The 13150-nt window shown below is 60.7% G+C and overlaps 1 protein-coding gene across 1 annotated transcript in view; it reads right to left on the bottom strand.

The window, feature by feature from the left end:
- The window catches only part of GSE1 (Gse1 coiled-coil protein), a 99124-nt gene extending 86247 nt beyond the window's left edge, over positions 1 to 12877 (bottom strand). The window contains 1 exon segment of the mRNA XM_039558342.1: positions 11546 to 12877. Coding sequence (XP_039414276.1) covers positions 11546 to 12526 — 981 coding nt within the window. The 5' untranslated portion in view covers positions 12527 to 12877.
- Between the last annotated feature and the right edge of the window lie 273 nt (positions 12878 to 13150).

Below are 13150 nucleotides of genomic sequence, written 5' to 3'. Positions count from 1 at the left end.
GAGCTCCTTGTCCCTGCCACAGAGAGCAAACCAGACATCCCTTGGCAGGCTGAGGGGACTCAGCCACGCGTGCTGGGGACCCTGTGCCACCCCGGGGTGGTCAGACCCCCCGGGCAGTGCCAGCCTGGTGGCACGGGGTGATTTAAAGCCCCGAGCACAGCAAGCCCCATCCCACTGACAGCAGTTTAGCACATCCCAGGCTGCCTCCCACTGGCTCCTCCAGCCCCTTCCCAGCCGGCCATATGGCAGCGGGGCCAGGAACACGTCCAGAGCCACCACGGGCTGCAGCAGGGGCTCCTCTCCATGCCCAGGTCACCCCTCGCACCCCAAGATGGGCATCCCACACTGCTGGGGGCTCATTCAGGCTGCCACCATTTCAGGGCAGGGCAGGGCAGGGGGACACCAGGATCCACCCACCCCCTCCCCACCATGGAGGGACAGCCATGGGGGGCAGGGTATGGGACAGGGTATCCCTCTGGGCATCCAGCCAGGACCCACACCTCTCCATGCCCCCCAAACTGGTCCCAGAGTAGACAGACACGAGGAGAGAGCTGTGGGGTGGGGGTTGTCCCTCTCTCCACCGGGGACAACCCCTGCCGCACCCCTCCAGCACACGGGAACCAGGGCGAGGGGACGGCTGGGGAAGAGTTAAACCCTCTGGAGTGCAGGGAAGGGGAGGAAAAAGCGGAGGGCAAGGCTGCGCCCGCCGGGAGAGACAAAGCAAGATGCAGGAGCCAAGAGATGAAGGCGAGGATGCGATAAGAGGGGGAGCGGGGTGTGTGCGCTGGAGCGAGGGAAGGGGAGGAGGAGGAGGAGAGGTGGGTGATGACCAAAGTCATTGAACATTTTTTGGCACGCCTACCCCCGAGTATCCTGGCCGTTGGCCCAGCTCGGAGCTGAACTTAAACAAACTCCTGTTGCAGCCATCTGCTTGATTTTAAAATAAATCAAACAATCTGTTGAGCCGTGGGTGATCAAATTTCCATCTGTGCGGACGCCTGCTCGCCTCCTCGGAGCCTCCGCTTGCCTCTACCAGCCAAACACTCCTGGCAGCATGTGGCCTCCCTAATTCCTCCAGGAAAGGGAGAAACCGGACCTCCCCCTGCACCCCGGCCCCCTCCCAGCCCGTCCCCGCCACCCTCCTAACTCAAACCAAGTGCTATTTTTACAGCCGCCCACCAAACAGAGCCGCATCCCGCGTTTAAACGGGAGGAAAACGGGGCTGGAGGGAAGATCCCAGGAGGGATTGAGCTGCTCCGTTGCTGCCCACGCTGGGGGGATTCCTCATCCTGTCTCCATCCATCCCACGGGTCTGAGGGAATGGGAAGGGAAAGGGCAGCAGCTGCCGGCCCCGGCGGTGGTGACTGCGGTGCAGAGGCCACGGACTGGCCAGAAACAGCAGCTGTGAGGCCAGTGCTGTGTGGCCGTCACCAGGACGGGGGCGCCGGGCACACGTCACCTCCAGGTACCCAGCTGGCAGCCACCCTGCCCAGCCACCCCCCCAGGCAGCCTGCTGGCTCTCAAGTGCACCCCAAATCATCTCGTCGTGAGGGTTCTCCCCCCTCCTCTGGAAGCAGGGAACCCAGGGGGAGGCAGCACCACTTGCATTTTGTCCCAAGGTCCCCAAAGTGCCAAAAGAGGGGGCACCCCCTCCTCCACTGTCTCTTTGCATCCTGCAAGACCCCTGCTGGCCTGGGGGAACAGCACCCGTGATATCCATGGCCCCAAAGCCCCTCTGAGGGGGTCAGTCCCTTGTCCAAGCCAAGGACAAACCCCTGCTGGCATCATCCAGACTTTGCTGTCCTTCCCCGGAGCCCTTCCTTCCACTCTGAGCAGAGGGCACCGGGCACGGGGCCAGTGCAGCCAGAACTAGGGCAGCAAGGGCTGGGGAAACACAGCAAAAGGACTAAGAGATGAGCAAAGAGGGAGGAAATCTTTGCAAATGAAGGAGAAAGAGCAGGGATGGATAAAGGATGGAGCCAGGTTCGGGCCCCAGCAGCTCCGGTGGGGAAGGTCAGGGTGAGAGCACAGGACACGGATTTGTTCCTCCTCCAGGGCTTCAGTTACTGGGATGACACTTCCTGAGGGTCCCCAGGGTATGGTGGAAGCAGCAGCAAGGAAAAGGAGGTGCCCAGCACCCACCAGAGCCCTGCCAGGAGCCCGAGCCAGCGGCCACGGAACAAACCTCACCCGTGTGGGACACTGCCAAGCCAAGAGCTGTCCTGGCCAGCCCGGGGCCAGCCTGGCCAAGCCACTCACTGCTGGAAAGAACAGGGAGCAGGGAGCAGGGTGGCCCCCACCCTGCTGCAGCCTCAAATGCTTCCCAGTGCCAGCTTTTGGGAGGGGTTGTCCAGCCCCAAGCACACAGCACGCAGCACCCGGGCTCCGGGATGCAGGATCAGCGTGATCAGCACGAGAACGGGGAAAAACCACTGGAATGAGGGATACAGCAGCTTGGGTGATCCCAGTGCCCCAGGGGAACAGCCCCACAGGAAAATCTGCTCCCGGGGATCCACATCCCTGAGCTCAGGCGGTGGCTGAGATGGGGAGGTCCCTCCAAATGCTCCTCACAGAGTCAAACCCAAGCAGAGCCCTGACAGGATGCACAGCAGGGAGCAGGTTACACAGCACAAGCAACAGTGGGAAGGGGAGAGAAAAAAAACAACACCAAACCCCTTTTTGGAAGAGGAAAGGGCTGACAGGACCTGGCTGAGAAGCAGGAGAAAGCCCAGATTTCCCAGTTACTGTGCAGATGTTCTGGACTGAAAACAGAAGACGGCAGGAGCGAATTCATCTCCCCCTCCAGAGACGCCACAGCCAGAGCATCTGGACTCTGTCTGCAGGCAGCAGAGCTGCTCCCCCCATTCCCGGGGAGCCCCGCACCGGGAACGGCCCGGACACCCCCGGGGTGCCCACCAGGGCCAGCAGTGACAACCCAGCCCTGTCCCCACACCAGGTTGACCTTGGCACCGCTGCCTCCCAGGAAAACTGAAGGGCCTTGTCCTCGCTGTGTTTTCACTCCAGGATAACTCCTGCTGCCTGCTCCGAGAGCCGGGGGGAGCGACGGGGAGGAGAAAATGCGGCTGGTTTAGCAGTGAGGACAAGGAGGGGAGCAGGAGACTTCCATCCATCCATCCCTATACATACCCACACATTTATTCCTGGCCAGCACAATAACTGGAATCATCAGCACCTGATCATCACTCGAAGAAAAGCTTCACAGCCCCTTTCCAGAAACATGCTGGAAGCAGCTGGAAGGTGACGGTGGCAATTTGCTGTGTGCCCCACACCCTCAGCTGTCTGTGGGTCCCTCCCTCCCTCCCGGGTCTGTCTGTCCTGACGTGCCTGCAAAACACTGAGCGAGAGCCCAATGTCCCAGCTGTCACCAAAATGTTCCCAGCTCCAAAGTCCCTCCCTGGTGTCCCCAGGGACAGAGGTGGCTGCTGGTGGCCCCTTGGATCCATCAGATGACCCACTCCCTGTTTCCAAGGGAGGCAAGGCTGGGGAGGACAATTAAAACCATTTTGGAGGGTCAGCTGGGAGAACTCCCCTGCATGGAGTTGCGGCAGAGCCTGGGCTGTGCCATGGGATGCACATCCCACAGGGATGATGCCCCCACAGCAGGAATCCCCAGTCCCAAAACAGCAGGTGCTGGGGACACGCTGGGTGACAGCACACCAGGACACAGCCTCGAGGGGGTCACAGAGGGGCTGGAAGCCTGGGAGCAGTCCAGGCTCCTGCCCTTTGGCCAGGGAAGGCAGCTGTCCATCCCAAACCAAGGGGGGGTTGCTCCTGGCTGTGGGGTGGCCACCACCCCTCTCACATCAGGACCTTCCCTCTCATCCCAGCTGGCTCCCAGCCTTGCTTCAGCTCTAAAGCAGAAGACAAAAATTCACTGGGAGGAGCTGGGAGAGAGCAAAGCAGCCCCTGCAAGCCCTCCTGCCCTCTCCACATCCCTCATGGGAGGTGCCAGGACTTTCCCCGTGCATTCCTGGTCAAAACCAGCCCCAAAACCCAGCTGCTCACCCCTGCCAAGACCTGGCTCTCCCAGGGTACCGGGGCAGGCGATGCCGTGGCCAGCTCTGCCGGAAGCCGGCGGGAAGAGGCAGCACCGGGGCAGACGGTGATTTCCTGAGTTTGTGTGCCAGGGGTTATGGAATAACCCTCGGTAAATCCTGCAGCAGGTCCCTGTGCCACCGGGAATGGCCCATCCAGCACCAGTGCTTGGATACAGCCACCAAAACACAGCGTCTTGGAAGTTCTCCAGATGGATGGAGCTCCTACACCTGCACCACGACAGCACAGACACCCCATCCCCATTTCAGGATGCGATGGGATGCGATGGGATGTGAGGCAGCCCGGGGCAGCCACAGGGCTCGCCCTGCCCTGGTGCAGGTCACGGCACGCTCGGCACAGGCACCTCCCCGGCAGGTTGGAGAGGGAAAGCCGGGAGAGCTGCTTCTCCAAGCATGCCAGCTCCGTGGGTAAACAGATGACTTCAGCCTCCTGAGAGCTCCTAAAGCCCAGCAGCACTCATGCTAATGTGGAAGGGAGGAGGAAAAGAAGGAAACTAAAGAGGGAGAAGCAGCATCATACCCATGCCAGGCCGCCAAGCACACCCAGGTAATGTCCCCCTTCTCCCAGCCCAGCCAAAACTCCCCCTGGAGCCATCCCCTTCATCCCTGCCCTGCTGCCGAAGATCCAGCAGGGAAAAGGAGTCACACAGCAGCCGGAGCAGCTGCACGAGGCTGTTTATCCAGCCATGGCACAGCTCGGCTCGCATGTGCCGGGGAGAGGCCACAGCAGCTGCTCACCCAGCACTGGGAGCAAACCACGACCTGCCTGCAGCAGCCTGGGCTGGCACCGGGGCTCCGGCACCCTCCCCACGACCTAGGGAGGGCAAGCAGGCTGGGATGGCTGGGAGCGATGTCTCTGGCACAGGAGCGGCCCCCAAAGCGCGGCTGGCACGCGTCGCTGCGCGGCACCGAGGAGCCAAGGCACGCTCGAGGCCCCGCTGCCACCCGCCTTGGCCATGGGGGGACCTGGGGCTGTCCCAGCCCTGGGACGGGGCCCGGGGGAATCGTGCCGCTGGAAAGGCTCCCGCCGCCAGCTGCTCCCTGCGGAAGAGAGGCCGGCACGGCTGGGAGGCTGCCACTGCCAGCCGGGCTCCTGCCCCAGCTCCCAGGGATGCTCCTGCCTCACCACCTGCCTGGATTTGCCCCCAAGGAGGGCAGTGTCCCCCTGAGGCACCAGAGGGATGTTTCCATGCCATCCCTTCCAGGCCAGGATGGCAGCATGTGGCACAGGCCTTTTGCTGCGGGGAGGAACATCTGGGCAGATGCTGTCCAGCAGCACAGGACCATTTCCAAGCAAAGGAGCCATCAGGGAGCAAACAGAGCCCTCCTCACCCCAAAAACCAATGTTGGAACAGATCCAGGGCACCTACTGCAGCCAGAGAGATGTAAACAGGCTCCTGGCAAACCAGCTGTGCCCTGTGCCCCAAAACATCGTGGGTCCCCAAACCCTGCTCAGGAGATGGAGACAGCTCCTTGCCACTCAAGGACAGCGACGAGGGTGTCAGGACCGGACCCAGCTGGTATCTTGGGGGGTGAAAAGCCAACCCCTGCCATTCCTGATGTGCTTGGAAAACCAGGCACCCACTCTGCTGTGCAGGGAAGTCCCTCCTCGCTGGGAAGCAGCCAAAGAGCATCGCAGGCTGCCCTCTGCGACCGGGCTTCCCGGATGGCTGAGAAAGGCCAAGTGTCTGGACAAAACATCTGTCCGGCCGCAGCAGCCAGAGCCGTCCGGCCGCCCCTTTACCCCATCTCCCGACTTGGCTGCGACTCCAGAGGCTGCTGCGGATGCTCCGGCGGTTGCAAAAGCATTTTCACTGCATGGGGTGAGAGCAGAGCCGGTCCCTCTCCCCAGGGGGCCCACAGGAGGTATTTCGGGGGGTGCAGCACAGTGTCAGACCAGCGTTTTTGGCAGGTGCCTGCTTGAGCTGCCAGTCCTGCAGCGCTGCTGCTTTTGGGAAAGGCAGGGAGAAAGCAAAGAGCAGGGAGGGCAGGGTGAAAAATAAATATATAGCAGCCAGCTGGTGAGCTGTGGAGTCAGCACGAGGTCTGCAGGACACGGCGCTGGCAGCGGCGCGGGAGCCCTGGAATTTCGGACAGCTGCTCCAGCAAGGTCAGCCCGGCCACAGCAAAGACCCCTGTGCTGCTCCCCCAGCGTGGCTGAAGGACACACACCCCCGGCTGGAAACCCCAGGGGGACAAGCCACCACGCCAGGGGGTGACTCTGACACGAGGTAAGTGGCGGGTGAGGAGGAGGAGGAGGGACAGCCAGGTGCGAGTTCCCACAGAGCAAAGCACCCCTGGGCTCAGCGGCAGGAAAAAGCACACAGCACATTTTCCCCGTGTTCTTTCTTTGTTTGCCATCTGGGAACACGATCCCGAGGGAGGCCGTGCCCCGAGACATGAAGTCATATCATGATTATATTGCCACCTCCGTGCTGGGACTGAGATCTCATCCGAAAATGCCAGCCCGGGTCGGGGCTGGCTGCAGCAGCTGCTTTGCTGAAAGGCAGCGTAGGCCCCACTAAAAACACCTTCCCATGCTGCAAACTAAACAGGTTTATCTCAATGAAGTTGGCTTAAACTGGCCTGATTTTGCTCTGAAGCTGCTGGAATTCGTGGTGGCAGAAATTGGCACAAGCACAGGTAGAACCACCAAAACCGACCCGAGCTGGAAGCCAAAAGATTGAGACACGTAAGACCAGCTCCGCTCCTTATTCAAGGGATGAGGAGAAGCCAAACGCAGCCTGTGCCACCCCCCTGGACCCCACACGTGACACCTGGGGACACACAGAGGTGCCACCAGCTTGGCCAAAAAAGCACCACCACCCAAAACACTGCCAGTGGCCAGAAGGTTTTTGATTCCTTCAAAATCTGTAAAAGATGCGAAGAAGGCAGAGGTGCCTGGGGCTCTTCCTACACAGGTCTCTGAATTCTCATGCTGCAGTGCACCCATATATCCCATAATTTGGCCTGGTGCAATGCAGGAGGAGGGCTCAGGCATCACTCCCTGCCTTCTGGGTTTGCTTTTCTGGCATCCAGGAGCTTTGGCTGCCACTCAGCATCAGTGGGACAATGTTTAGTGAAGAACACAAGAACTCTTTGATTTTTGCCCAAAGCCCTTTTCGAAAGCCAAAAGGAAAGTGCCCACCAACAGCTGTCAGCTCGACGCGGTGATTTGGAAACGCAGCCATGACCTTTGGAGCTCGGAACCTGCAGCGGGGGCCAAATCCCCAGCTGAGCCAACAGCACTGCTAGCAATTAGTAAATACAGTGAACTCAACCCCTGGAGACTGCCTGTGCCCTGTCAGGCACAGCCCCACACAACCAGCCCCAGGTGTGCTCTGAAAAGCAGGAATGGGGCATGGAAAACACCACGTGATTCCCAGAAACCGGCCCAAGGACGAGGCTGGGAGAGGCAGTGGAATCCAGCTGCTCCCAGGAGCAGGATGGCAACACCTCCAGGGCACCACACAGCACCAAAGGAAACTGAACACAGAGCCACAGACTCGTTTAGGTTGGAAAAGCCCTCCAAGATCATCGGGTCCAACCGTTCCCCCAGCGCTGCCAAGGCCACCACTGACCATGTCCCCAAGTGCCACACCTACACATCTGTAAAATCCCTCCAGGAATGGTGACTCCCCCACTGCCCGGGGCAGCTGTGCCAGGATTTGATGACCCTTTCAGCAGAGAAATTTTCTTTAATATCCACCCTGAGCCTCCCCTGGCCCAGCCTGAGGCCGTTCCCTCTCCTCCTGTCCCTGTTCCCTGGGAGCAGAGCCCGACCCCCCCGGCTGCCCCCTCCTGTCAGGGACTTGTGCAGAGCCACAAGGTCCCCCCTGAGCCTCCTTTGCTCCAGGCTGAGCCCCTTTCCCAGCTCCCTCAGCCGCTCCTGGGGCTCCAGAGCCTTCCCCAGCCCTGCTGCCCCAACACTGAGCCCTGGGGACAGCACTGGTGACCAGCCACCAATAGGATGTGTCTCCATTCACTGCCACTCTCTGGGCCCAGCATCCTGGCAGATTTTTACCTGAGGAACCCATCCCAGCTATGAGCAGCCAGTTTCTCCAGGAGAATGCTGTGGGAAACGCTGCCAAAGCATTTCCTAAAGTCCACGTAGACAACGTCCAGAGCCTTCCCTCACCCACGGAGTGGGTCACCTTGTCACAGGACATCAGGGGACAAGGACCTGCCATTCATGAACCCATGTGGGCTGGGCCTGATCACTTGGTTGTCCTGAACAGCTGTTCTTGAGTTATGGTGGGATTTGAGAGCTTTCCAGACACCTGAAAGTATTTCCAAGAAGTTGTATTTAAGGGGAAAAAAACCCAGAAAACCTCAAGAGGAGTCACTTTTACATAACTGCAGAGAGAGAGTGGAAGGCAAAGATGGGAAGAGCTGAAAGACAGGGGAAGCTTTTCCTGGGGAACACAGGACACTGAGAGTGCCAGGCAGGCTGAGGACAAGCAGCCCTTGAGCTGGGAACGCAGCACTTCACCCCTGGGGAGAGGGCTGGAGGGCTTGGGGGTGACTTCAGAAGGCACAGCCAGGGACACAGGTCACTGTCACCTCTGAGAAGCAACAAAATCTGGGCCTTTTATGGTTTATTCAAAGCCATCGCTCCCAACAGCGGCTGCTCGAGGAACCAGCTCCTCCTGGGGTGGGTGCACATCCCAGTGGGATGCACAGGCAGTTTATCCAGATCAGCAGGAGGAGATATCCCACCCAGATGCCCCAAACTCAGAGCCCTGCACCAGTAAGGACAAAGATCTGCACAGCTTCCCCTTGCAAGGGGCACAGCTGGAAAGAAAATCCCTTCTCACGGCACACATCTGGGGACCGAGGGTGACAAACCAAAGGATGCCCATGCCGGGTGCCATTTCCACACCCAGCATTGCCATTTCTTCTCGGAGGGGAGAACCCAAACCCGCCCCACACACGCCAACCACAGCAGGGTTCTGCAGAGCTCACCTCCAGGAGATCCTCCTGCAGCAAGGAGAACCTCAGGCCCCACCACACACTCCACAGAGCATCACTGGTTCCACTGCTCCCCACCACTAAACCAGCAGCAGAGCCACCACCCACCCAAAATATCGCTGGCTCCTCCCAGACCAGCCTCAGATGTGGGGGTCCCTCATCAGCACCTCCATTCTGTTACAGAGAGGGCCTTAACCCCATTCTGCTCTTGCTGCCCTGCTAAAAGAGGGAGATGTGGGCGTGTCTGGTGGCTTTTGGGGCACTGACCTCAAGCTTTGAGCCATTTGTGTCCACAAATACACAGGCAGGACAGCAGCAAGCCACAGCTCTGTGGGCATGGGGTGTGAAAAAGCAAGTGCAGCCCAGAAAGGAAGTTGCAGAGCTGCAAGGAGAACTGGGGAGAGGATTTTAACTGCTCAGGCTCATTCCCTCCGGCCTGGTCCCATTGGAACAGGAATCTGGGTGTCACACAAGAGTGAAAAGCTCATCTGGGCTGACTTACACCAGCAAGCGTGGCTGAACAAGGGTACAGCTAAATTAACCAAGTGCCCTACCCAAGCATTAAGCCGTGTTTTAAATAACCTTGACATCTGTGAGGTCTCAGCCTGCTGGAAAGCATGTGGAGACAGGGAGGGAAAATGCGCCAGGACCTTCTGGCCAGCCAGAGTCCCCACCAGGACACGGCAGAGCCCCACCACGCTGTCCCCAGGCAGCTCTGCTGTGCCTCCTGCCACTCAGCCCCTTGCAGCAGCCCCTTAATTTGCTCATTAGCAAACCCGGGAAAAAGAGGAGGAACTCAACAACGTCCCTTCCCCAGGACACACTCTGTGTGCTCCTGGGAGTTTGGGATTGGGGCCAGCAGGGACGAGGAGTGGCGTGCTTGAGAAATTGCTGGGATCTGGGGGGGTCACTGAGGAACCCCACGGGAAGCACCCAGAGCACCCATCCATGCTGGAGCAGAACTGCTGTCTGTATTGTCCCCATGAGGTGGCCTGGGGACGCCAAGGGGGCAGAGGCCTGGGAAACCAGCTGGGGACACGCAGATGATCCCCCTCCCATCAGCTGCACCCACCTGGGCTCTGCTGGGGCAGCGCCCCAAAATCACTCCTGGATCAGCACCACTCGCCTGCCTCCTGAGCCCTCCATGGCCACCAGCACCTCGCAGATGCCAACAGACCCGTGACCACGTAGGCATCACAACCCACCCAGCAACCATGAAAATGAACCACCTGCATGCACAAATGACCCGAAGTTATGTCAGGACCATCCAGCTCAGGCTGACAGACGCCAGGGGAAACCCCCCAAAAGCAATGGCTTCCAGAGGATTCCCAGCACCGGTGCCAACCCAACCTCCGGTGCCATCCTGGCACCCTCCAGGTGAATGCAGCTCCTGTCTGGTGGCTTTCCAAGCAGTGTTGTCCCCCCCCCAGTTCAGGAGCCAGCACAGCTGAGTGGGAAATTATATTTGTAAGCAGCCAAGGGCGAGAGATGGGAGAGAAAAGGAGCGCTGTCTTGGAAGGGCTGGCTTACATTTCTAAAGAAAATGCCAGTGCCTCAGAGAGCCACAGGGTTCTGGCTACAGATGGAGCCGAAAGGCCTTGAAAATGACCTCAGGGATTTGGGATGTTGGCATTTGACAGAGCCCAGCCTGGGGCCTGGTTTGCTGATACAGAGCGGTGGCTCTGGAGAGCTCCCACAGGCTGGAAATTTGGGGGTGAAAGCTGTTATTTCCCCATCCCACGAGAAAGACAAGCTTGGGAGGAATAAACTTTTGCTCTGCCATGTGCTTTCAAGTTGATGCCCCCAAAGCGACCTGTGTAGCCCCAGGGGGAGGCACAGAAAGGAACAACTGGGGAAACTGGCAGCAGCTGGGCAATGACACCAGTGACACCCTTCAGGGGGGCCCAGGGGGACGCTGCCTGGGGGCCCTCACTGCAGGACAACCAGAGCAGCACGGGTGCGGGGCACCCAGCCCTGTGGCCACCCATCAGCCCCCCAGCTGTGGGAAGAACTGGGGTTTCTCCAAGGGAAATCCCTTGATTAGGGTGCCTTGTAAAAGTAGGGATAAGTTGGGAAGTTTCCCACAGAGGCCATGAGCTCCTTCCAGCTTCCCAAGGATGCTCCCATGGAGGGCAGGCCAGGCAGCCCTCCTGCCCCTCTGGCATCTCCGAGCACCCTTGATGGCAAGCGGGACAGGACTGGGATTTCCTCTGTCCTGGCTCCCACCTCCCTCGTGCGAAGCTGCCAATAACACAGACACTTCTGGAACGGGACAGATCTTGGCTCTTCCCACCTCCTGGAAGGGTTTTTATCTGTTCTTTCACAGCTTGACAGCTCCAAAATTTCATTGCTAAAGGCACCCCATCCATTAGCATTCGCCCCCAGGAACCAGACCCAAAAGAAGAGCATCCATCTATGTCACTGCTCCAACTCCTCCTGGATTCCAGAGGTGGGAAGTGCTGGGAAAGGAGGGATGGGCTCTGGGCCAACTGCCTTACCTTGGGGAGGAGAGCCGGGGGTGCCACTGCCAGCAGCTCTGGCGGGGTCATGCTCTTGCCAGCCAGGACCACGGCCCCGCACTCGGCACAAGCGCCGATGGTCAGCTGCTTCCCATCGTCCACCAGCAGGCTGTTGGCCACGCGCAGGGTGTAGAGGAAGACGGGAAGCCTGGCCACCTGAACCGCTTTTAATCCAAGGCATCGCTTCTTCTCCTGCCGGCAGAAGAAGCAGACGAAGGTCTCCACTTTGTACTGCCGGGACCAGGCGCTGCTGGGGTGGTGGGAGTTCCTGCCCTCGTGCTGCAGCCACTGTCCCAGCAGGTCGTGGTAGCACAGGATGCAGGTGGCCACCAGCCCGGTGGAGTCAGCCGGTCTGGCCCGCGGGGCGGGTGGGTAGACCGTCAAGAAGGGGAAAAAGGGCTCCTTCTCCCCAAATCGCCCCGGTGGGTTGACGTTGAGCTGGAACTCTTTACCAGCTCCCAACTCGGCCCCGCAGATGTAGCAGACAGAGGTGGGACCAGGCTTGATGACAGCGGGGTGACCGGCGAGGTCACCGGCGGAGAAGACCTGGTGGTACCGCCCCAGGAAGCTCTGCACCGAGGAGATGAGCTCCTCGTTGTGACAGGCCCGGTACATGGCCCACAGGTCCTGCAGCACCCCGAAGCACTTGCGGCAGCTGCTGACCTCCCAGTGCTTGTTCAGCCCCTTGGCGCCGGGCGGGCAGGGCAGCAGGCTGAGGAAGGGGAAGTGCATGGTGCTCTTCGCGTTGCCGTTGGTGATTTTGGCAGCCACCGGCCTCGCCTCCTTGCCGCACTCCTCCCCGCAGAGGTAGCAAGCCTCGGGCACCGGCGGGATGCCCGTCCCGTCCTCCTTCATCCCTCGGCGGCCCTTGGCGGGCATGGCCCCGGCGCTGAGGGGCACCACGTAGAGCCGCTGCAGCACGGGCACGTTGGCCAGCTCGAAGCTCTGCCACTGCTGCATGAGGGAGGCGAAGCAGCAGGGACACACCAGGGTGCTGCCGGTGGGGGACAGCGGCTGGGCGCCCGGCGGGGGGTTGTGCAGCCACAGGAACGGGAAGAAAGGTCCCGGCGAGGTTTTCTCCTGCTTCTGCACGTGGACGCGGTGCTGGGCGCCGGGTGCCAAGGGGCTGCCGCAGATGTAGCAGGCGGTGCCCGGTGCCCAAGCGGGCCGCTCGCTGCCTTCCTCGTCGTCCTCCTCCTCCTCGCTGGTGATGTTGATCTCGCTGTCCGAGGAGCAGCAGGGGGGCCCCCGCTCGCTCCCCGCCGCCGGGGGGGCCCGCGCCGCGCCGCCCGCCCCCTCGGGCTCCGAGAGGGGCTCGGCGTCGGAGAGCTCGGAGAGCTCGGAGCCGGCTGCCGGCCCTTCCTCCTCCTCCTCTTCCTCCTCCTCCTCCTCCTCCTCCTCCTCCGGGTGGCCGGCGGCGCGGCGCGGCGGCGCGGCGGGGTCCCAGCCCGTGGCCCCCCGCCGCAGCCCGGCTCCCCCCGCCGCCGCCGCCGCCGCCGCCTCGCACTGATGGGGCCGCTTGAGCCAGTACATGCGCTTCTCCACCGGCGTGCGGCTGCGCTCGAAGGAGTCCCACTGCTCGCC

This window comes from Corvus cornix, chromosome 11 (assembly GCF_000738735.6).
Source record: "Corvus cornix cornix isolate S_Up_H32 chromosome 11, ASM73873v5, whole genome shotgun sequence".
NCBI lineage: Eukaryota > Metazoa > Chordata > Aves > Passeriformes > Corvidae > Corvus > Corvus cornix.
Note: the sequence above shows the minus strand (reverse complement) of the source record. Positions and strands in the feature narration are given on the sequence as shown.